This window comes from Littorina saxatilis, linkage group LG7 (genome assembly GCF_037325665.1).
Source record: "Littorina saxatilis isolate snail1 linkage group LG7, US_GU_Lsax_2.0, whole genome shotgun sequence".
NCBI lineage: Eukaryota > Metazoa > Mollusca > Gastropoda > Littorinimorpha > Littorinidae > Littorina > Littorina saxatilis.
In genome coordinates this window covers 37,069,725-37,095,418 of record NC_090251.1, presented here as the reverse complement: position 1 = coordinate 37,095,418, position 25,694 = coordinate 37,069,725, and the positions used below count along the sequence as shown (strand labels likewise).

The 25,694-nt window shown below is 40.0% G+C and overlaps 1 protein-coding gene and 1 long non-coding RNA gene across 3 annotated transcripts in view; both read left to right on the top strand.

The window, feature by feature from the left end:
* The first annotated feature begins 3,034 nt into the window (after positions 1-3,034).
* Positions 3,035-25,694, top strand: part of LOC138971366 (adenosine deaminase AGSA-like) — a 30,807-nt gene continuing 8,147 nt past the window's right edge. Inside the window, exons 1-5 of one of the 2 annotated variants that reach the window (XM_070344094.1) lie at positions 3,035-3,086; positions 20,846-21,249; positions 22,816-22,879; positions 23,918-24,000; positions 24,302-24,374. In XM_070344094.1, the coding sequence (XP_070200195.1) occupies positions 20,877-21,249; positions 22,816-22,879; positions 23,918-24,000; positions 24,302-24,374 (593 nt within the window). In that variant the 5' untranslated portion in view covers positions 3,035-3,086; positions 20,846-20,876. Of the gene's footprint in view, positions 3,087-15,086; positions 15,196-20,845; positions 21,250-22,815; positions 22,880-23,917; positions 24,001-24,301; positions 24,375-25,694 lie in introns of those variants that run through there. The other variant, XM_070344093.1, reaches the window with a different exon arrangement.
* The window catches only part of LOC138971386 (uncharacterized), a 124,775-nt gene continuing 105,301 nt past the window's right edge, over positions 6,221-25,694 (top strand). Inside the window, exon 1 of the long non-coding RNA XR_011457235.1 lies at positions 6,221-6,291. This is a non-coding gene — a long non-coding RNA (uncharacterized lncRNA). The remainder of the gene's footprint in view (positions 6,292-25,694) is intronic.

The following is a 25,694-nucleotide window of genomic DNA, read 5'->3' as shown; positions in this document are numbered from 1 at the left end:
TGGCTGCAGCCACGATACACTTTAAATGAAAAAGTAAAAGAAGACTATTAGTACAAGTACAGGGTGACCAAAAAAAAAAAAGAGTACCCAAACAAAACGTCATAAATTGAACAAAAATAAAGCAATCTTCATAAAATGTATTTACACACACAAGTTGCCTCTGCATGATTTGCACAGAAAATTTTAGCGTTCTAGCTTGTCTTTCAGGAAAGTTATGCTCATTCTACAGAACATGCTCGAAATGGCCTCCCCCGGATTTAAATCCCCCAGATTTCTATCTTTGGGGGTTCCTGGAAGACAACGTCTACAGGAACAACCCACAGACAATCACAGAACTCAAGAGAGCCATCACAGCAACCATTCGCGGAATCTCGCAACAGGAGTGTGTGCGGGTGATTGATAACTTTGCGCGGCGAGTTCAAGTTTGCCTGCAGCGGCGCGGAGGCCATTTGGAGCATGTTCTGTAGAATGAGCATAACTTTCATGAAAGACAAGCTAGAACGCTAAAATTTTCTGTGCAAATCATGCAGAGGCTACTTGTGTGTGTAAATAAATGTTATGAAGATTGCTTTATTTTTGTTCAATTTATGACGTTTTGTTTGGGTACTCTTTTTTTTGGGTCACCCTGTACATTCATCATTCGAGCAGTAAGGAATCTGTCTGTCTGTCTGTCTGTCTGTCTGTCTGTCATTCTGTCTGTCTGTCTGTCTGTCTGTCTGTCTGTTTGTCTTTTCTTTCTGTTACTGATTAGGCTTGCCTTAAACCTCTACACTTTTGTAATAAAGTTCAACATCAGTTTCTCTCTCTCTCTCTCTCTCTCTCTCTCTCTCTCTCTCTCTCTCTCTCTCTCTCTCTCTCTCTCTCTCTCTCTCTCTCTCTCTCTCTCTCTCTCTTAAGCATACACAAATAGACGACGTCAAAATGTTTAATCGCTCGCTCTCTCTGTACTGTACGCGAGTACTGTTCGTCTGAATGTCGGTATTGAACTTTTGATAATACGTGGCTATTTAGCATTTTGTTGCTTGTTTTGACACGACAAAATAGGACTTGCAGATATATAAAAGCATAATATTTCTGTTAGTGACCTTGACCGTGAACGCATAAACTTCCAATATGACCGATGTACAAATGTGAGGTGCAAACGTTCCGTTGTGTCGGAAGTTACGTAACAATTAAATGGACCCACTGAACAAATCGGATATCAAGACTGTAAACTAACACATAATAAAATGTTCACCGTTTCTTCTTGCACTTGCAAAAAAAGAGCACAATGCGGTTAGGCGTGCAAAAAAAGAGCACAATGCGGTTAGGCGTGCAAAAAAAGAGCACAATGCGGTTAGGCGTGCAACAAAGCCCAATAACCAGAAGTGTCTATTGTTACTCTTTTACAAAAGAATTTTCCCGATATAGCCGACATTAAGAATGTTTGTCTCACATGCTGTCAATTTATCATTTAGATTTTAAAAGTTAGGTCTAGCGCCAAAACGAGGCTTCCGATTTCCTTTATATTACATCCTTTTCTAACTGCACGAAATAAATTCTTTAAAAATTTCTCATTCTCAACGGAAAGCTGCCAGGATGTTCAAATGAAAGTATACCACTCAAAATATTTTAAGGGCCACTTCGAGAATTATCCACTGCAAACAAACGAATATTTAAAAAGAGATCATGTTTTTATAAGATTGTATTTACATCATTCCCTTAAACGTTCGAAAGATTCGAATTCATACAGACGTCTTTGTGCACATGAAATCTGCTGGCAAAGGGAGGTACCCCGCTTTCCAAAAGTCACAGCTCAATCATCTGGCATGACAACATATTCAGTACCGCGTGTGACGTCCGTTTGAGGCAAGGAACTCCATGCACCGTCGCCTCATGGACTCGACCAAAGCCCCAGGGTCCTCTGAGTGATTATTGCCCATTCCTGCAGGAATAGCTCACCAAGCTGAGCCACATTTCTGGGAGGGGGTGGTTGTCTCTCACGCGTCGGCCCCGGACGTCCCAGAGATGTTCTATTGGTGCCAGATCAGGGGAGTTGGCTGGTCCCTGCATGCGCTGAACGCCCAGCTGCCCAATGATGTTGGAGACGATGCGAGCTCGATGCGGAGATGCATTGTCATCATGTAATGTGGATCCTTCACCCATGGCTCGCAGCGCGGGGATGGCAATGGGCTGAAGGATCTCGTCGTGGTAGCGGACCCCGGTCAAAATGCTGTGTGGGAGGTGGAGTGGGGTCCTGCCTTGGAGGTCGAACCCGCCCCACACCATCACAGAGCTTCCATCGTAACGGTTCCGTTCTTGAATGGCTTACAGCAAGTCTTCTAAACACTTCTCGCATGGATACGCCGTCATGGATCCATGCCAGGGCCCTTCCTCTGTCTACCGCACTCAGTCTTCGTCGTGGGGGCATGGTTACTCATGCCCGTGTAACTGTCCTTTAAATAGCCAAGGAAGTACAACTGCAGGTGAGCAATGCTCATAACAGTCACGCCTTGTACGTACGTGCACCATGTTTGAAGTGTCCCCCTCACTTGCCTGATCAACACATAAACCTTTTAGAAAATTACATGAATTTTGCGTTTCTTTTGACTGAAGTGTACGCTTTCAATTCTGCCTGGGAACTTCAAACCATTAAAAAAAAAGGTAAAGAAATGTCTGAAGCAACAAATCGTGTTTAGTAAATTGAAGCCTGTGTTTAGGTTTCATTAAACTCTGAACGTTTGAAGAATAAACGCACAAATTAAGAGTGGCCCTTAAATTCTTTTGAGCAGTATATGTTTGTACTGTATGTAAAAATGTGGGGACCTCGGTGATCAGAAACAGATTGTTTACGGGAGGCGGAGGGTAGCTTTAACAAAACAAGAATGCATATATATATTTTGTTTTTTAAGACAAGACAACCAACCTAACCAACTAGCAGGCAGACAGACAGACAGGCAGACAAACTCCCTGAAAATGTTCATCCCTGTGGAAAAATGCTTACATCTCATTAGACCACGCCTGGCGACATCAAGCGCTGGCTATAAAAAAGAGACACACGAACACACACAGGCTTCCACACACACACGACTTTCCGCTGCCGTCAGGTAGGTCAGTGGGATTTTCATTTTTTTTTAGTAGTAGTTCTTTCTTTATTTGATGTTTAACGTCGTTTTCAGCCATTCAAGGTTATATCGCGACGGGGAAAGGGGGAAGATGGGATAGAGCCACTTGTCAATTGTTTCTTGTTCACAAAAGCACTAATCAAAAATTTGCTCCAGGGGCTTGCAACGTAGTACAATATATTACCTTACTGGGAGAATGCAAGTTTCCAGTACAAAGGACTTAACATTTCTTACATACTGCTTGACTAAAATCTTTACAAAACTTGACTATATTCTATACAAGAAACACTTAACAAGGGTAAAAGGAGAAACAGAATCCGTTAGTCGCCTCTTACGACATGCTGGGGAGCATCGGGTAAATTCTTCCCCCTAACCCGCGGGGGGTTTAGTAGTAGTTACATTTAGTCAAGTTTTGACTAAATGTTTTAACATAGAGGGGGAATCGAGACGAGGGTCGTGGTGTATGTGTGTGTGTGTGTGTGTGTGTGTGTCTGTCTGTCTGTGCGTGTGTGTGTGTAGAGCGATTCAGAGTAAGCTACTGGACCGATCTTTATGAAATTTTACATGAGAGTTCCTGGGTATGATATCCCCAGATGTGTTTTTCATTTTTTCGATAAATGTCTTTTATGACGTCATATCCGGCTTTTTGTAAAAGTTGAGGCGGCACTGTCACACATTCAATTTTCAATCAAAATGATTGAAAGTTTGGCCAAGCAATTTTCGACAAAGGTCGGACTTCAGTATTACATTTCAGCATCGAGGCTTAAAAATTAATTAATGACTTTGGTCATTAAAAATCTGAAAATTGTAATTAAAATAATTTTTTATAAAACGATCCAAAATTACTTTTATTTTATTCGTCATCATGTTCTGATGCCAAAAACATCTAAATATGTTATATTCGGATTAAAAACAAACTCTAAAAATTAAAAATACAAAAATTATGATTAAAATTAAATTTCCGAAATCGTTTTAAAAACAATTTCATCTTATTCCTTGTCGGTTCCTGATTCCAAAAACATATAGATATGATATGTTTGGATTAAAAACACGCTCAGAAAGTTCAAACGAAGAGAGACCTGTACAGTAAAGCGCAACCGCTACCGCGCTAAACAGGCTCGTCACTTTCACTGCCTTTTGCACTAGCGGCGGACTACGGTCATTGTGAAACAAATGCAGTGCGTTCAGTTTCATTCTGTGAGTTCCACAGCTTGACTAAATGTAGTAATTTCGCCTTTCGCGACTTGTTAAGTGATTTTGTTGTTCTACAAAGGCGTAACAGTGGCCGGAGCCCGTGCCAGTTGTGTCCCGGAGTTGTCGGTGAAGGGTCGCTTTCTTTTAGGTACTCTGAAATACAGTCGGAAAGGTAACCGGAGACATAGACGGGGAATCGAGACGAGGGTGGTGGTGTATGTGTGTGTGTGTGTATGTGTGTGTGTGTGTGTAGAGCGATTCAGAGAAAAGCGATTCAGAGAAAACTGCTGGACCGATTTTCATGAAATTTCACATGAGGGTACCTGGGTATGATATCCCCACACCCTATTTTTCTTTTTTTTTCCAATAAATGACTTTGATGACGTCATATCCGGCTTTTTGTGAAAGTTGAGGCAGCACTGTCAGGCCCTCCTTTTTTTCTTTTTTTTTCTTTTCCCCCCAAAGTTTACATGCCTTTATTTCGAACAGTAACAGCCTAATTGCAAAGGGTTTCTATCTGCAGTATACATCACAAGCAGTTTTTAATTTTCTACACCGGTAGGTTACATAAGGTTGGGTAATACATGTACTTCAGAAAACTATAATAAATGTTCACAAATACACATGTATACAAAGATTGCTTTGCCATTAATTCAAAAACAACACTGCCTGTAAACACTTATAAACTGAAATTCAAAGTAATAATGAACACTGCAAAGGTGTAAAGGCGGCAATTGTCAATTATAAAGAAATTGATTCGCCATAAAAAGTGAATGCCATTTTATCACGGTTTTCAATTTTCATAAATATGGAATAGATAGATATTGCACATATTACTGTTGGAGTTGTTTTGCAATGAAAGCAAATAGGGTGTTCAAAATGTAGTCCTAGTCACTTCAGCCCAGTCACAAAAAAGAATCACAAGCACATCTTAATTAGACTTAAAACACTGTTCTGTACAATTCACCAGTTTAATAATCAGTTTTTCACAGCCCTTCATTCCCAAAACTGTTAATGCACTGCACAAACAACACTTCGTTAACAGCTGGTAGTTTTAAATGGGGGGCACCATATTATCTGAATGTCTATTCAGCATATTCGCATCTCATTTGTTTCACACATGAAAAGGTGAGAAATGTAATCAGGAAACTAATGCCATCACTTTATGGAGAAAAGAAGATGGGGGAAAAAAAACATGGAAAAACAACAATGCTAAAACAGACTGCACACATTTCCCCCTCTTCCCTTTTCACGTTTTGAATGTTGAATAAATTCAAAAATACAAAAGCTTTGTGTAGTATATTCTTCTTAAAAACAACATTCTCACAGGGACCTCCCATTTTATCCAAACTTTCCACGAAAGAAAACGTATCCCTGGTTTCCATAAATTGTTCTGGCCCCAAAACTTACAAAGGGGAAAAGTGGCTTAACAGCACAGACGATATATAATATAATGCATCAAATATAACTGCATAATTTTTATACAAAAACAGTCACAGATACATGTATTCCCAAGCACTTAGGGTTCACAGAGGTCACAAAAACACACCAGAAGCACCAACAATCATAAATGCTATTGAAGTTAAAGTGGATGTTCAGATACAAGTAAACACATATACCAACACGGTAATGTTCAGACGGACGCTGTGGCGGGGTGGTAAGACGTCGGCCTCTTAATCGGAAGGTCGAGGGTTCGAATCCCGGCCGCGGCCGCCTGGTGGGTTAAGTGTGGAGATTATTCCGATCTCCCAGGTCAACTTATGTGCAGACCTGCTAGTGGCTTATCCCCCTTCGTGTGTACACGCAAGCACAAGACCAAGTGCGCACGGAAAAGATCCTGTAATCCATGTCAGAGTTGGGTGGGTTATAGAAACACAAAAATACGCAGCATACTTCCCCCGAAAGCGGCGTAAAAACGGTCATACACGTAAAATTCCACTCGTGCAAAAACACGAGTGTACGTGGGAGTTTCAGCCCACGAACGCAGAAGAAGGTAATGTTCAGAATAAACAATACAGTTACCAGCTAAAATCTTCATTCATTCAAACCAACCTTGAGCACTGGCCAATTCCACAGAAACCGCGGTAGTGTTTAACGTCATGTTGTATAGGATGAACGTTTTAGTGGTTCCTTTAATTTCTTTTTATTCTCTCATGTACCAGAGATTGGTTCCGCAAAACTCTAACTTACTGTTCTTGCCTATATTTACACCGCTTGCTCCCCCTTGTTTCTTAGCTCCCGTCAAACTGTATAGACATCATTGCCTCTGTGTTATTTCTCGTTGGCTCAGCTCAAATATTATCTTAATCTGGAGTGCTTCTATGGTAACTTAAATTCCTGTGACAAGCATGGAGAACAACTTGAAACAACAATCAAAAAACAAGAAAGGTTAAAACTATGGAACATTTAAAATATTATTATTATATTGAGGATGAAAGTCGCTTGAAGATGAATGCTTGTTATTCTCTCAGGTGCCAGGAGAAAGGTTCCGTACAACTCTCCCTTACTCTATTACACTTGTCGTATGCATTAAGAGTGATTAATTCCCTTTGGTTATTTGCTATGGAACATTTAATTATATAGACAAAACAAAATATTCACAAGAATATTTTGATCCGGCAATTTTGTTAGCGAAATCAGAGATATTAGTCAAAGTTGTATGCCCCATCATTTGTAAGTCTATTGTGTATCTTTTGTTGTCTTTGAGTGTTGATTGTTGGAATGTGACCAAGTGATCGATGGGTGTTCTTATACTGTGTAAAACGTCCGGGCAAATCTTAGATATAAAAGAGTCGATCTTTTTTCACGGAGAGTGCCTTGGCCAACAAAATATAGCTTCACTATGTAACACAGCTGAAATAGAAATACCAATGTCATTTATATTCGACCGATCTGTGGCGTAACAAACGCTTTTTCTGGCTACATGACACACTTTTAGGATTGAAGACCGCTTTCACAGGGTCACGTGACAGCCACTCAAATGGGGGTACCCCCAGGATCAACCCAAACAATAATCGATCAAAATTTAGAAAAGCAAAATTCTGCAACGTTTGCGTACAGAAGACAAACAAGAGGCGAAGCCTTCAAGGCTCACGTAAGAAATCGACAAACAGTAACACAAACTCAATCACTCCGTCACACACACACACACAGTACACACACACACACACACACACACACACACACACACACCACACACACACACACACGCACAGACACACAGACACACAGACACACACACACACACACACAGAAAGAGCATAGGTGAAACTGTGCAAGAAAGCGAGACACTAGATCTAGATCTGTCTGTCTGCATGCAGCCTACTTACTTGGACAGGACTGCCAAATAGTCTCGGCCCGCTCAAAATAACAATCACCGAGACTTTCAGTAATTCCATCGCGTGACGTCTAACCCTCGTACGTCATAATGTGACGTCAATGTAATATGACGTCTTCAAATGTTAAAGTTTCTACCACAGACATACATACATACATACATACATACATACATACGCACGCACGCACGCACGCACGCACGCACAGACAGACAAAAGTTAGCATCGCATAGGCTACACTTCGTGAGCCAAAAACCATTTAGTACCTATGTATATTCAGTACAGAGAATTGTGTGTTGTTGTTGTGTTATCTGTGCACTCTGGTCTTGTACTAAGACATGAAGCAAACATCTTCTCAAATCGTGAGTGTCATTGTCCTTTCATATAAGGCAAAACATTCTGGTTTACTTTTTGGCTCACGTAAGTGTAGCCTATGCGATGCTAACTTTTGTCTGTCTGTGCGTGCGTGCGTGCGTGCGTATGTATGTATGTATGTATGTATGTATGTGGTAGAAACTTTAACATTTGAAGACGTCACAACATTTGAAGACGTCACATTATGACGTAAGAGGGTTAGACGTCACGCGAAGGAATTACTGAAAGTCTCGGTCATTGTTATTTTGCCGAGCGGGCCGAGACTAGTTTTTTCTTCGAAATCGGCCATTCAGATCTAGATCTAGTGTCTCGCTTTCTTGCACAGTGTCACCTATGCCGCTTACTGTGTGTGTGTGTGTGTGTGTGTGTATGTGTGACGAAGTGATTGACGTGGCAGCGCTTCCAGAACTTCTGCAAAGATCTTCATAAACGAGGATCTAACGAAATCCCGCGCAAGTGTTGCCGCAAGAGCGCGCACTCTCAAACGGAACAAGAAGATCACAGACACGTGGACCCGAGACGGTATCATCTTTGTCAAACGCCTTTCTGATACCATTACAAAAATCACCACAGTGCGAGAGATTGAACTCCTCGAGGTACAGTGCAGATAAAGTGCCAATAAGTCCTGATCCTGATCATCAGTCTGCCACAAGAAGCATGCGAATACAGTCTTACCGGCAAATACGCACGTGTATGCCCAGTGTCTGTCTGTGTGTGTGTGTGCGTGTGTGTGTGTGCGTGTGTGTGCAGTGTTGTGTGCGTGTGAGTGTCGGTGTGCGTGTGTGGGTGTGTGTCAGTGTCGGTGTAGGTGCGTACATTTACACAGGGACCAACTCTCGCCGGCTCCTACAGCGTGAAAAAGACGACATTCTGTTTAGATTGAACTCTTTATATTATAGAGACTCAACAGAAACTGTGCATAAAATAGCAGACTTGAAATGAACACTATTATTGGGGATTAATTCATATTGCAAGCCAGAAAAACTCAAACAGAAATAAACATAGTGACTCTGTGCTTGTTGGAGATTCCCCTTGTGTTAAATTGAACCTAGACTCATGAGTGACTAACCAGAAACTTGCCCCAGAGCGCGAATGTGAAATGGACACTTTTTGGTGATTATCTCATTTATCATGTGCCTGTGGGGTATTCCCCTTGTGTTAAATGGAATGTGAAAATGTGAAAACCGTGCAGAACGCGTGTATTCTTGCCCCGCACTGTCTGCCACATCATAGTACCGGACTTGACACTGCTGCCGTGTCACACAGTACAACACGTAAAGCAAGGTATTGACTCGGTATTGCTCAACTCAAGTAATAGTAGCGAAGGAAAAAATCTTGTTATGATTGATGTGAAACGCCTTCCTGCTTTGTCTTGTTTTTGTTGCCGATGTTTCTTGTTGTTTTTTCGCAGCCAACGCTCGGACAAGCTAGCTCAGAGGCAGACCTTGTCCAAAAGCTTTTCTTGGAAAGACCCGCATGATGTATCATTCTTCTTTGTATATTGCCCGCATTATGCTTTATAGAATGCAAAACCCCTCTGTTAAACGCGTCCCAACCGATCCGGCCTCTCCCATGATGCACCGCAAAAAAGGGGCGGAGCCTAACTAAATATAGCGAGAACGCATGCTACGCATGCTGTAAACAATCCCATGTGTGTGTGTGTGTGCACGGTGTGTATGCACGTGTGTGTTTGTGTGTGTGTGTGTGTGTGTGTGTGTGTGTGTGTGTGTGCGGCTGTGTGATTGTGTGGATACGACTGTGGGCAACAATGTGAACTGTGTGTGTAGCTGTGTGTACCGACCATGCGCCGGTGTACTGTGTGGCTGTGTAGCCAAGACTGTTGGCGACATGTGAACTGTGTGTGTGACCGTGTGTACCGACAGTGCGCAGTGCACAGTACGTAGGTGACCATATTATATGCTGGTAGTGCTTGTGCCTGCGCGCGAGTGGTCGCGCTCGAGTGGATGTGTGTATGTATCCCGACATACCCTGTCGCTACTGTTAACATGCTAAATCATGATCAGCTCCGGACAATGCATTCCCCTGCTTTTTATACAGCACTTAGAGTATCATTACCACTGAACGCTGCATCTTGCTGGCTCTCTGTTACGAAATATTGTAAAGCTCAGCTGTTTTTCCCTGTCTGTTGCGACACATGTCTAATTTCCTCTACCTTGGAAAAAACCAGATACACTCGATGACAAGTACTTTACTTACAGAGCCACCCTTTCGATTCCTTATAGAAACCAGCTCTTCAAAGCTAACTCTGTACATACGTTTCGACTTTTTGTTTGTTTCAAACCTCCCCTTAGCAACCACGACTCCTGTCATTCTTTTTCTCTCTCATCGAAGCGCGAGATGCACCCAAAAGACATGTACATACACCCTTCTCTTGGCTATCCTGCTGTTTTCAGTTCTGCTAGGAAATGTCACTTAGTTTAAGTTTGTACAGAGCCAGAGTTGGGTGCTTTTATGGAAGGGCAGTGGTTCTTTGTCGCAAATTGTCATTTTTGTGTAAAACTACTGTACTACCATTTTTGATCCTGTTGTTCTGTAAAGGTTCCAACCGTGTCACGCTATCGTTGTGTACTTTCTTATTTTTTGCCAACTCTCTTTGTGCTAAGAAACGTGGAACTGAACGTCTTGTTAGCAGAGATATTTATGATAAAGACATTAAGAATAATTATGTAGATAAACTGTTTGCCCGGACATCACTTTATTTAGCTGGTGATGTTGAGAAAAATCCAGGCCCGGATGAAAATGAGGTCACTGTGGTACACATTAACGTTAGAAGCTTAAGGAATAAAATTGATTTGTTACAACCTGAAGTTCAGCAGCATGATATTTTGACACTTTCTGAGACATGGTTGTCACATGCAGATGATAATTCCTCTCTAAGTATACCTAATTTTAGTCCTCCTGTACGCCTCGACCGTCCAGGTGATCCTCATGGAGGCGTGGCCATTTACGTTAAGAATTATTTATACTGTAAACCCCGACCTGATCTCCAAGTTGATGGTCTTGAAGCAGTCTGGATCGAGACAAAGTTGGGCCACGAAGGCATTTTGATTGGCTCATTCTATCGCCCACCCAATGCAAATATTCATTATTGGGATTTAATTGATGAAAGCTTAAGGCGAGTGAATAACCAGTTCTTGAGATTTGTGATTTTAGGCGATTTCAACGTCGACATCCTGAACTCTCCATCGCGGAACTTTTTGAATATTTTACATGCGCACCAGCTCTGTCAACTTGTGAATACGCCGACACGTGTAACAGCCACCACAAGTACATGTATCGACCTCGTAATTACCCAGACTCCTCAGTTGGTTAAATCTGTGAATGTTTTGCCACCTATTTGTAGCGACCACAGTGTACCACAAGCTGTTTTAGATAGAAGTGTGAACAAAACTATTTCCTATAAAAGAACAATTTTTAATTATAATAAACTTAATGTTGATGGTTTTTGTGCAGCACTTTCTCAGGTTAACTGGCAAGAAATTTTGATGAAGGAGGTGTTTGATGAAAGTGTTAATATTTTTTCTGCAATGTTTATGGATATAGCAAAACAGTTTATGCCAGTAAAAGAAGTTACGATACGCCCTAAAGACGCACCCTGGATAACACCTGAAATCCTAACGTTAATTGACCAACGTGACCAGATTCACTTGAAAGCCAAAACAAGCAAGCAGCCGGAAGACTGGTTGAACTATCGCCAGGCACGAAACCTTATTACAACAAGGAAAAGAGAACGTATTATTGAATTCTATTCCGAATTAGATGTTAAAGTTTCTGATCCAACGCAGTTTGGCAGCAAAGACTGGTGGAAATTGGTGAAGTCATTTATGAAGAAGAAAGGTTTATGTGAAGATGAAATTCCACCTATCTGTGACAACGGCAAAGTTTACGAATTAAGCCAAGACAAAGCCAACGCCTTTAATAATTTCTTTATAAAAAATTCCACTGTCGAAGACCCAGACGACGAAGTCCCTCAAGTCCCGTTTTTAGATCGCGAATTTTGTGATATTGTTTTGTCAGTTAATGAGGTAAAAGATGTAATTAGAAACCTTGATAAAAGAAAAGCCATTGGTCCCGATTTGATTCACAACAGACTTCTCATAGCAGCATCAGATGTTATTTCGGAGCCACTGACGTATATCTTCAACAGGAGTCTGAGGGAAGGAGTTTATCCTAACATGTGGAAAACAGCTAATGTTACGCCTATTTACAAGACAGGTCCTGCAGATGCTTGTAATAATTATCGTCCGATTTCCTTGTTGAGCTGTGTTGGCAAAGTCTTGGAGCGTTGTATTCACAGCCAATTATATACATTTTTACAATCCAACAACATTCTCACACCTACACAGTCCGGCTTTATACCCGGCGACTCGACGATCTGTCAACTTGTCTCCATATATAATGACTTGTGTTCAAACTACGACAACGGCTTAACAACACAGGCGGTATTTTTTGATGTGTCAAAAGCTTTTGATAAAGTTTGGCACAAAGGATTATTGGTAAAACTAGAGTCGATTGGTGTTCGAGGCCGACTATTGTTATGGTTTCGTAGCTATTTAACAAACCGTGTTCAGTCAGTTGTTGTTAAAGGTGCCAAGTCAGAGCTAAAAGGTTTACAAGCAGGCGTTCCTCAGGGTTCAGTGCTAGGCCCCTTGTTATTTTTGATTTATATAAATGATATTGTAAATGATATTGAATCTGTTATCAAATTGTTTGCTGATGATACTAGTTTGTCACTTGCATTACAAGACCCGATACGACGTGCCGAAATTCTTAATTTAGACCTTGATAAAATTAGTAGATGGGCAGCACGCTGGAAAGTTACATTTAATGAAACCAAAACAAAACTGCTGAATATAAAACGTGATTTAAACCAAAATGACCCCCTATTTTTTAATGGAAATCTCCTGGAAGACATACCAGAACACAAGCATCTTGGCATTTTTTTGCAAAACGATTGTAAATGGGACGCTCAAATTAGAAATATTGTGAAAAAGACCACTTTGTTGATTAACTGCTTAAGATATTACAAGTATAAGTTATGTAGAAATAGTTTGGAAATAATGTATAAATCTTTTATTCTGCCACACTTCGATTACGCTGATGTGTTATGGGACAATTGTACCGAAGCCTTATCAAACACACTTGAAAAATTACACCTTGAAGCATTACGTGTTATAATTGGCGGTGTGCGGGGAACAAGCCATGATAAGATTTACAAAGAAAGTGGTTTTTGTAGTCTAAAGGAACGCCGAAAACGACATAAATTAATCTTATTTCACAAAATGGTTCATGGTAAATGTCCACAATATCTAATTAACCTCTTGCCACCACTAGTCTCTTCACTAAATCCCTACCACAGAAGACGACCATTCGAAAGATTCGTACCAGCACATAGGACAGAAATATTCAGAACATCCTTCATTCCATTCTCCACAGTTTTATGGAATAATTTGCCTGATGTGATTAAAACAACAAATTCAATAAGCGAGTTTAAGCATTATTTACAAAGTCCTGATCATAGTGTACCAGCTTATTATTATTTTGGAAAACGACAGACAGAAGTTCAACACTGCAGAATGCGTTTAAATATTAGTAACCTTAATTCAGACTTGTGCAAACGCCATCTAAAAGATAACGCACAGTGTGCTTGCGGTGATCCAAATGAAACATCCGAACATTATTTATTAAACTGCACTTTGTATGCAGATGCTCGTCTGACAACAATCAATTCGTTGCCTGTTCATTTCAGACGCGTGGAAATATTATTAAAAGGTAGCGAGCATTATTCTGTTCGTAATAACATATTGATATTTGAGTCTGTCCAATCGTTTATTGTTAAATCTGGTCGATTGATTTGATGGATGTGTTCACGCATTGATAGTGTATATGTGTGTGGGCAGGCGTATGTGTACCTCCACACTGCCTCTCCCTGTGTTATCGTATTTGATTACATAAGCAGCGTATAAGTAATGATTATTATCGTTTGTCTCGTATTTTACATGTTAACGAATTACTGCCTTCCATAAAAAATTGTTACATTTACCTGAATTTACATGTTGCATGTCTTAGACTTGATGCTCTCTTCCTATGCGCTTTCGTCCTAGCCTCTCCTTGTGGTTGTTAGTACTTTCTTCCCCCTCTCCCTCCCTTTTCTTTTTATCTTCTGTAGATTCCTTTGTTCCTAGTTAGCTCCCCATCCCCATTCTTTCAATTTGTTCTTCTGGTTTATTGTTGTTATGTCCACCATTACGAAAATGTGTGTAATTTAGTACTGTTCTGGTCACGTGATATAAGCATTTGCTTGAGTGCGTGTCCTAGTTGTGTGTTTTGAACTGTTCATGCGAAGAAATCCTGAATAAAACTTTGTTTAAACCAAGTGATTGAGTTTGTGTTACTGTTTGTCGATTTTTTTTTTTTTTTTTTTTTTTTTTTTTTTTTTTCTTTGTCGATAAAACAATTTTATTCCAGGGATGTCATGAAAAGCATCTGACACGCAATAAAACCTAATACAAATGTTTTGTTACCAAAAAAGATTATATTCTCTGAAAGATGTCTTCACATACGCATACAATATTATTTGCTACCACCCCCTCATCCAACACAAACACCATCCCCTGCCGTCTTGCAATTTATACAGATGCCGGCAACTGAAATTAAACATACTTCTACGTAGCCTATTGCTTAAAACCAGCCATGCGAATCGCACTCAACATTAATTTGTAAGCTGAATTGAAAAGGTTTCTACAAGTTGCTGCTTTTTATGTAAACGCGAAGAAAGGAGGTATCTCCGCTTATTGACACGGTTTAATCATGCAGTGTGGTTACGGAGTAAATATTTTGTTGACCAACGAGTTTAAACAGAAGTGCGTGGAGCATTCACCTAAATTTTTTAAATTATTTTTTCTTTATAAAAGATTTCTCTCCATCAATGAACTATTTCTATATAATGAATCAGTGGGTCGGTGACACAGTTGTTCCCTTTACCAAAATAACTTGCCAAGGTGGTTCCCCTTGTTCCTTTACATATGACTTGGGTAAACACCTTTGAGTTTAAGAAGTAATGTGCGCAACTCATGTGCGCGAGAGTGTGCGTGAGTGTGTGTGTGTGTGTGCAGTATGGATGTGGCGGACGTGCCTGTCTGGAGTACTTTGAGTGTTCTTACTTCGTATGTTTTATTGTTCTTATTTTTGTTTTGTAAGGTTGTTGTCATATGTTGTTTGGTTGTGTTCAGAGCAGATGAACCACATTTTTCCATCCATTGTATTAATTGTATGGACAATACATGATCTGATGTCTTATGTCTTATGTAATGTCTGACCATGTGCATCCCTCTTCCACTTATAGTGTGTCTAAAGTTGTCCGAATTAGGGGCCGGGTAGCGCCAGTTGGTAGAGCACTGGACTTGTGATCATAGGGTCACGGGTTCGAACCCGGGCCGGTGTGACGTTTTCATCTTTCGCCGTGTTGATATTTCGCTTCTCGGCCTCGTTGATCTAGTATAAACTCTACACTGAACAAAAAAACACCCTTCGATAGTACTGATGAGCGACCTTGTGTACCTTACATTCATGGAGCCAAATTTGTCCAACCAATTTGTTTTATTTAACTTAGAAATTTGATTCATCCTGAATTTTTTTTTTTTTTTTTCTTTTTTTTTTTTTTAATGATATATTTTGCTGTTCGTCATAATTGTTTTCATCATTGGTTCACCTTAGTTAATACATTGACATTTGCAACGAGTCATTTACGATAGCATGATAGTACTGGGTTTCTCAGTCAAAAAGCCGAATGGAGAGCTCTCTTTCAAATATACAATTTGGGTCGAAGCCTTCTCCGTATTTGTATATACTTATTGACATTTTTGCAACAAGCAGAATAAAGTTAATATTTCTTATAGTTTGGTCCTGTTGCTTGTTCGGTTGGAAACCAAATAAAACGTCAGTTTCTTTTAATTTTATCTGTGAACCTGTTTTTATATAAATTTGCTTTTCTACGTTCTTCCAAAAAAGTGATATTCTTGGGCATTTAAAGAAAAAATGTTCAATGAAATCAATATCTCCACACAGACTACAGCGATTGTTTTCACGTTTTTTCATTTTGTGTAGTAAGATATTAGTGGGGTAGATATTATGCAATATCTTCCAGTGAAGTAGCCTTAGTCGCTCTTCCTTGGTGCAGTTGTTTGCTATCATCCAATTATTTCTTTCTATTTTATAGTTATATTTATTCATCCAAAAATGTATTGAGCAAGGAGTATTTGCTTTTTGTTTGGTAAGTAGTGATCTAAATTTTTTGGGAGTCCAGTTTTTAAGAGATTGAGGTTCTAGAGAGACAGTCGCTTCTTGAGTTTGGTTATTGTCAGCTCGCAATGATTGCGCAATGAGCGCGGTTCGCATTGCATTATAATCAAACAGCAGAGCAGGGTAGTCCCCGATTTTTTCTGCAATACGTGCAAGTGGTAATAATCCCTCGTCTGTCCATATATCTTGGACGTAATTTATGTATGCATTTGTCCATCTCTTGAAGAACAGAGGTCTGTTTCTGTACATTATCTCTTTGCTATTCCAGAGACAGGTATATTTGAATTCAGTATTGGACAGGTATATATTTCTGAATTCAAGCCATTTAATTAGACATGATTTCCAGAATTTAGATTTGACTTTTTCGAGTCCTAAAAATGTTTTTGGATTGGCAGTAGCATTGAGGCAGCAAAGGTTTGTTCCAACTTCATTAAAGATGTAGGTTGGTATTAATTTCCATTTGGCAGATGTGTCTATTTTTAACTGAGTTATCCATGTCATCATAAAGGAGGCTTGCATATCTATTATGTTTATCATATTACAACCTCCATTCTCCCCTACGTTGCACATTACACATCTTTTTACCTTTTCAAAGGCTCGCGTATTTGTGTACTTCTTTTTCCATAAAAATCGAAATAAGATTGTATTTACTTTCTGTAGGATAGTGGTTGGAGCACTTAAAGCTTGCATTGGGTATACAAATTGTGAAATCAAGAAACTTTTTACAATACATAATTTGCCTGTGATACTAAGGTTTCTTTTAGACCATATGCTTATTATTCTTTCTATTTTTTCGATTCTTACCGACCAATTCTCATTTATGTCTGATGCAGTGACATCATTTTTAAAGATTATACCTAAAATCTTTAGTTGTTTGTCGATTTCTTACGTGAGCCTTGAAGGCTTCGCCTCTTGTTTTTTGTTTTTTTTAAGTAACCAAGACAAATATATACAACATTAGGACATAACCGACAGACGGACATATAACATACCGTTCGCCTACAAGTAAAGCCGGAGCATAACATAACATGCAGATTACAATACTGATAAAAAGAAAGAGAGAGAGAGAGAGAGAGAGAGAGAGAGAGAGAGAGAGGGAGAGAGAGAGAGAGAGAGAGAGGGGGACAATGACAATGACAATTCTTTATTTTACGAGGGTAACAGAATAAGCATTGGTATACTTTTTTGCATCTGGCCCTCGCCCTAAAGAGGGACTAAATCTACTATAATAACTACTACTACATACTTACATAATTATAGTAAAACAGTATAAGTTTATGTACATAAGTGCATTATATGAAACATTGTAGTTTATAAATGTTCATGACAAGGTGCAAAGCAAAAATTTGCAAGTCAATTAGAGTCAGAATACTATGCAATAGTACATCAACTCTGCAAGACAAAGGATATTATGCAGAGCATCATAATTTCGTGAACAAAAAAATAAATCAAAAGTGAGTGACTGTGTCCCAAAGGACATAAGAATCAAGAATATACTATTTTCATTAAATGGGATATATATTTGTTTTTGAAAGAATCTGTGCTGGTAGCTTCCCGTAAGGCATTCGGAAGAGCGTTCCAGAGACGGCCACCTGAATAAACTAGACTAGACTTAAATAAGTCTATCCTAGGAAGAGGAGTGTTAAATTTCATAAGGTGGTGTGAATTCTTCAAAGAGAACTTTGAACAAATGGTTTGGGGTAGAGTTTCGGATATAATTTTATGCATAAAGATTCCTTTGTTAAAAAGCAGTCTTGACTTTAGAGGTAAGATCCCTAAATGTATGTAGTCTAACTCTGTGAGGGTAGTGTGCTTTAGTAATACTACTTTTAGCGCTCTTTTATGTAATCTGCTGAGTGGTTTTAAGGAATTTTCACTTGCGGAGTCCCATAGAGTGGATGCGTAATCAATAACAGATTGAATATGAGCAATGAAGAATAACTTTCTGGTGTGGCAGTTCAGGAAGTGTTTAATTCTAGATAAGAGATACACTTTCTTTGACACCACTTTACTAAGTTGCTCTATGTGGGTTGACCAAGACAAGTTGTTATCGATATTAACACCCAGCAGTTTGTGATGGTCGACTTTTTCCACTATTTCACCATCTATCATTAAAGCAGGACCAGCTGAACAAATATTCTGGCGTTTTTGTCTTGTTGTTATGACCATATATTTGGTTTTCTTTGGGTTAAGAGACATATGGTTTAGTTCAGTCCACTCTGTCAACTGGTTTAAAATCCTTTGAAGTGATTCTGATAAGCGAGTTACATTTGTGTTGCTGGAGTGAATTGTGGTGTCATCTGCAAAAAGTTCACATTCATTTTGAATATGTAGGGGGAGGTCATTAATGTATATAGAGAAGAGGAGGGGTCCTAAAACCGATCCTTGTGGTACACCGTATTTTACTTCTTGCATGCAGTTTGTTGTCTGCCGGTGAGAAATGAACTAATAAGTTTGACAGTTTCGATTCCGACGCCATACAATGCAAATTTTCTCAGTAATAACGTGTGATCAGTAACGTCAAAGTCTTTAGCAAAATCAACAAAAATGGCACCACAGAATTCATTGTCGTTTATTTTCTCCAGCCATTGATCAACAAGAGAAACTAAGGCAGTATGGCAGGAATGGTTAGCTCTAAAACCCGATTGTTTAGGGTGAAATAAATTGTTTTGGTTAAGATGCGTTAGAATATGTTTGTTAATGTGTTTTTCAAGTGGTTTTGATAAAACAGACAATATTGAAATTGGCCTATGGTTTGATGTCTTTTTTATCACCTGATTTAAACAGAGGAATGACTTTAGCCTGTTTCAGGGCGACTGGGAAATAAGTTTTGTCTAAACAAAGATTATAAAGGTAAGTGAGTGTTTCAGAAATTACAGGGGCTGACAATTTAAGAATCCTACCATCGAGGCCGTCGATTCCCCGGGAGCCTGTTTGCTTAATAATAATAATAATAATAAATGAGCATTTACATAGCGCAACAGGTGTGTAAGTGCGTAAAAACTTCAGGTACTGTAAGTAGAGGAATATTCGCTTGACTTGAAACTTGTTTTGACTCACAATATTCTTCTAACACTTTCAAATTGTTCAAATTGGATTTGTCATTTGTAATAATTTTTTCAGCTATTTTAGAAAAATGCGTGTTTAAATCATCAGGGGATATGTCCTTAACACAACTTGAATGACTGGCAATCGTTTTATTTGTAAGTTCATTTATTGCTTTCCATATATTCTTTGAATTTTGCTTTGATGACGCTAGGTCATGAAAGTACTTGATCTTTTTTGTTCGTTTAAGTGAGTTTACTTTATTTCTCTGTTCTCTATACTCTGCTTCCTTGCCAACTGATTTTAAGAAATCACGATGGCCAATAGCATCTTGTAATTCAGTATCAAACCATTTAGGTTTTACTATTTGCTTGACTCTCATAATTCTCCACGGGGCATGTTTATCGTATATTTCTGTAAAGACATTTATCCAGTGTGTTATTGCATCATCAGGATCCGTATAATTATAAACATCAGAGAGAGAAGAATTACTTAAGTCTACAAGAAAGGCGTTCTCGTTAAATTTAGTAAAGGAGCGGTACTTTACTGTCTTGTGACCAACTTTGAGGATTTTTACACCCTTTCTTGACCACGTGAGACAAACAGGAAAATGATCACTACAGCCGCTGGTTGGAACACAAACTTCTGCAATGTTACGGGTGTTAGAAACATAGATATGATCTATCAAAGTGCTTGTAGATGCAGTAACCCTAGTAGGGGTGTTCACGACTTGTTTGAGATCATAAAGGTTAAGCATATCTAACCATGGTTTATTTTGTTTTAATAAATCAATATTAAAATCTCCTAAGAGAATGGTTTCTTTTGATTCTAACAAAGCAGCATCTAACATATGTGAACATTTGTCCGTCCAGTTTACACGTTCTGCTGGATTTCTATAGCAGAAACCAATAAGCATTGGAGGTGCCTTTTTTAATTTGACCTCGATCCAGACGGATTCCACAAACTGTTCTAAATGTGTTAAACGTGTGTATGTCAATGATTCACTTATATACAGCAGAATGACAATTTATTTGTTGGACTCCATGCTAATCCGCTGAACAATTTTTTGGGTAAACCAGGGTCAGCCTGAAAAAAAGGTGTTCATTTCAATGCTTCTTATTCTCTCAGGTACCAGGACTGGACTGGTTCCGAATAACTCTCACTTACTCTAATACACAATGTCATGCTGTATGCATTTAGAGCGCTTACGTCCATTTGTTTATCAGATCAGGGTCAGCCTTGTGTTGTTCCGTACAACTCTCGCTTACTCCATTACATTATTATATCGTATACAGAAAGAGCGATTACTTTCCTTTTGTTATTTGATACAATAACTAACCGGTTTTGGATTTGAAACTATTAATCTGTAAATCCTAGGATTACCTCTGATGGAAACTCGTTTTCTATTCTTATTGAATTCTAAAGAGGTTCCCAAGTTATCTCTGATGGAAACTCGTTTTCTATTCTTAGTGACTTCTAAAGAGGTTCCCAAGTTTTAAAGATGGCGTCAGCTCCCGTCATCCTTCACGCAAGTTTGTCTTGCTGCATCGCGGCCATTTTGACAATGTTGGTCATGGTCACCGTGACTCCAGATTTGAGCATAGCACTTGCTGACCAAAACTTCGCGAACCAGCGGGTCGAACTCATCTCTGAGGAGGAAAAGATGAGAATTGGAGGGGGTTCGTCCAGCTGTTTGCTTTGGCTGACTGACGAAGAAAAGAAAGTGAATCGCTTCATCTTGGAGGAAAAAGGCAAGATGATCGAAGATGCCAGAACGAACGGCACGTCCTTCGCGCCCGCCATCAACTTCATGACGTCACGTCGTGACATGGAATCCACCAATCTGTTCAAGGTCATCCAGAAGATGCCGAAAGGTGAGGGCTGATTGATTGATTGATTAGTCATGTGGTGTTAGCACTGCCGTGTAAAAAAAAAAGAAAAATAATCAGCTGGGTTGAATATCTATACACATCTTGCTAACCATGTGATTGCACTGATCTTATTCCATAAAGTATTCATCGGTACATGTGGCCACGCCTGAAGTCGGAAATCCGGCATGTGATAGTTGTCCGGGCAGGCGGCAATTATACAGTAGTGGCTAAAGAAACAACACACGCACGCACATACGCACGCACACACACATGCACGCACACACATACACACACACACGCGCACACACATGGGCGTCGGCATCATTGTCCAATCAGAAATAATCAATGTTCATCTCCAAGGTGTGTTCCGGTCACAGAATTCTGTGGTTCCGGTACGGAACGCAAAACAGTTTGCGCGGAAAAAGGTTGGTAACAAGAAAAAGAGAACGTGGTTTGACAACCAAAGGGCATTTTGACCGGTGTAACACGAAATTGTTACTCCACGAAAAATTTACTCCGGAGTAAATATTTCGTACGAAATTCTTACTCCGAGTACACTTTTTGTACGAGAAAAGAACTCCCCTAGGCACGAAAAAATTACTCCCTCCACGAAATTTTTACTCCCCATTTTTATTTGACTTCCAGTAAAAATCTCGTACGCAAAAATGGGATGCGGGCGAAGGGATATTGCCAATAAGTGATCTCGCGCACACGAATGTCGCGCTACCCTCCTTCCAACCCTTCCACCACCAAGACTAACAGGGGACAAGGGAGTACAAATTTCGTACACCTGGCATGGGAAGTTAAATTGCTTGTGTTTGGGTGAAGTAATTTATTCGTTATTTATTCGTCAGGGGAGTAACATTTTTGTACGAAATGTTTACTCGGAACTCACCTGTCTTGGGGAGTAATTTTCTCGTGAAATGGGGGAGTGCTTTTTTCGTAAAGGGAGTAACTTTTTCGTACGAAATGTTTACTCCGGAGTAAAAATCTCGTGGGAGTAATTTTCTCGTGTTACACCGGCTCGCACAACAGCATCGTTCAAATGTGTGAGAACGACACATCTGACAAATAGCCAGTGGTTACCAACATGAGAAACTGGGGATATGAATCGTTATCCGTATGTAAGTTTAAAGCGGCCTAGCTGACGCTGTTTGTACGTCAATCCGGAGAGAAACTATCGTACTAGAGGCCTTAGCCATTTCGTGAAGTTCCACTCCCAGTGTGCCGACTACGGCCCTCCCCCCGCCAAACTGCCACCCCCGGTGGCAGGGAAAGCGGTTCGACTTAAACCAGAGGAATTATCATTCTGCTCTGATGCCAAAGATAATCCCTATGACCATCAATCACTGTCCATCTTAGGTGATGTCCTTGACTTGTTGTTGTTGTTGTTGTTGTTGTTGTTGTTGTTGTTGTCGTTGTCCTTAGCCTATTATTAGATTTTTTTCTCTTTTTTTTCTCGTTTATGCAAGGAGTGTATGGATGCATGAGGGTTTCCACACCAGGACAATTACCCATGGCTTTTATACTATATGGCGAAATAAATTCTTGTTCTTGTTCTTGTTCTAGGGGGAGCTCTGCACCTTCACAAGACGGCCTTGACCAGTCTGGACTGGGTGGTCAGAAACGTCACTTATTCCCCCCTCTGCTTCTTTACCTCTGTAAACTTGTAGGGGTAGTTATTTTTCGATAATGACCCAGCAACCAAACAAATAACGACCCAGCAACAGCCTGAATCCTCGATAGTGCAATGGGTTGAGAGGTTGTTCTGTTTCGGTACTACTTTTTGCGACTGAAAAGTTCAGAACGCTCTAATGTACGAAGTATACATCTCTGGAGCAAACAATACAAACATACCGCATTTAAATTAACAACTACAGGCCTGAACACATGAATCTCCAAATAAAATCCATGAGTTCGGTTGTTTTCTGAATCTCATCTGCCGTGGCTCAAGCCGTTCATCACAAGCAATTTCCCAAGGCAAGTAACTCATACTTTGTCTAGCGACAAGAGTAGTTCCCCTTCTTTTCACTCAGTTCCTTCGACAACAGACTGCAATCCGACGGTCAGTTTTCAACAATATTTCATTTAATAAACAGATCACACGCAACCAAATGCACACATCTCATCAATTTAAACAACATAAAGGGGTTTCATACACTATTTTCCCCGGAAAACTGAACTTCATACAGTTTTTAACGTTGGAACACGGGTGCAAAAGTTCGTCTGCTGGTCCCATTTGACGAAAAAACATTACCCTAAGCGATACCAAAACATATACAGAACACACAATATCTGCCTTTGCCGCCACAGCAGAATAACAGCATATCTGTGTACTTGATTTTAGCCTAAAATAGGAAAACTGACAAGAAGTGTTAACAGAATGGAATGATTTGCACGGAACTATACAACCGCGCATTAATCGATCGCCTGCGCAGGTTGACTGGTTGAGAGAATAGGATTCGATCAAACTTTCGCAAAAAAACTCTTTTCTTTGAATAACTGAAGAAAGGAGGAATAAAGAGGTTACACACCTCGTCTCAGTGATTATCAAAAATAATGGTCTCAGTTCGCGGTCATGAAAAAGCTCGCTAAAGCTCGCATTTTTCATGATCCGCTAACTTCGACCATTATTTTTGATAATCACTGAGACTCGGCATGTAACCTCTACGTATCGGCCCAACTTGTTCATGTGCGTGGGCAATGACCTCTTCGTCAAACTGCATTTCTACGACACTGCGCCTTCAGATCCAGGTATACCCCGAAGACGGAGTGTGACTGTCTAAATGGCGTGGACGGGAAAGAGACAACAATACACGTAAAAGCTCATTCGTGAGAAAAAACACACGAAAAAAACACACGAGTTTGCGTAGGGGGAAAGGGGGGGGGGGGGGAGGTTGTGGTGGTAGGGTGGGTAAGGCCAACGAAGAATATGATTCAGATAAAACGGCTCCATTTTTAGAAAAAGAAAATGCCGAAGCTGCATGATTTTCTTTGAATTTTTTTTTTACTCTTTTGAGACAGACATTACAAATGGTTGTTATTATGTGTGCAGAATGTACGTGGACACTGATGTCTGACCACAGAAATAATCTAAGTGCTTCAGAAACGACAGAATTTGATCTGAGGTATGTCTACATGTAGACTGCATGGCCAGTCAGTGAACTATTCCAAGTCAGAAGGTCACAATCCTTCCCTGAAAAAACGTTTGCTCACTACATGTATCTCAGATCTGCCAAGGAGTTTTACATGGGATGACACTTTGGCCTTGTGGTCAAATCCGGACCTGGATGGACACGGATCAACTTTATGTGCAGACTCAGAGACAGTATCCACGCCCCGCCTCTGTGTCACCATTATGGCACGTTATTACCATTCGAGTGCACCTATGGCTTTTTTGACCAATCAGGACTGGTTCTAGGTGACCCTCTAAATGTTATAACGTTCAGGCAGGGACCCTCTTTGTGGATCACGCTAAATAGTAACAAGACAAAGTAAACATTGGAATTAACAATATCAGCCTGACTTATTCTAAAGAATGACACTTTAAATGCTGTCAGATACTACACTCTTTATGTAAAAAATACCGAACAGCCATTTTTGTCAGTATAGGCGCTTTACAGAACGGCAAGGCACCACCCACCCACTGCGTTTGAAATGCACACCCACTCACTTCAAAATGTCATTATATAATAACATAATAATAATAACGGGCATTTATAAAGCGCCTTATCAAAAGTTCAAAGCGCGGGACAACAATACATGTATACAAAAATCATACAATCACTGTCAGATTCAAACAACACATCATGCACATCTCACATCCCCAGACTCTATACTAAGGAACTATCCGTAGTGTAGTTGGAACAAGTGAGTTTTCAAATTGGACTTAAAAGATGAAATGGATGGAGAGTGACGTAATTGAAAGGGGAGTGAATTCCATAACTGAGGTCCATAATACGAAAACGTGCGGAAGCCATGAGCCTTGCGTTTAAAGCGACCTTGACAGAGAAGTCGAGCATCATCAGAAGAACGAAGGGTGCGAGAGGGAGTGTAGAGAGAGACCAGTTCAGAAAGATAGGCAGGTGCCGATTCAGAGATGATATTGTAGCAGAAGCAGGCAGCTTTATACCTAATACGTTCAGATACAGGAAGCCAGTGAAGTTCTTTCATGAGAGGAGTGCAGGGTTGTCGATGCTGTGCTCTGAAAATGAGACGTGCAGCAGAGTGTTGTACTTTTTGCAAGGGTTGGAGAGTGGAGTCAGGGCAGCCTATGAGAAGGGAGTTGCAGTAATCTAATCTGGACAGAATGCAGGATGTAACGAGAGTTTTAGTGGCATCAACAGTGAGAAATTTTCTTATGGAACCTATTCTTCTGATCTCAAAGTAACATGTCTGACAGACTTTTTTGATGTGTTGTTTCATTGAGAGGTGGGAGTCCATGATGA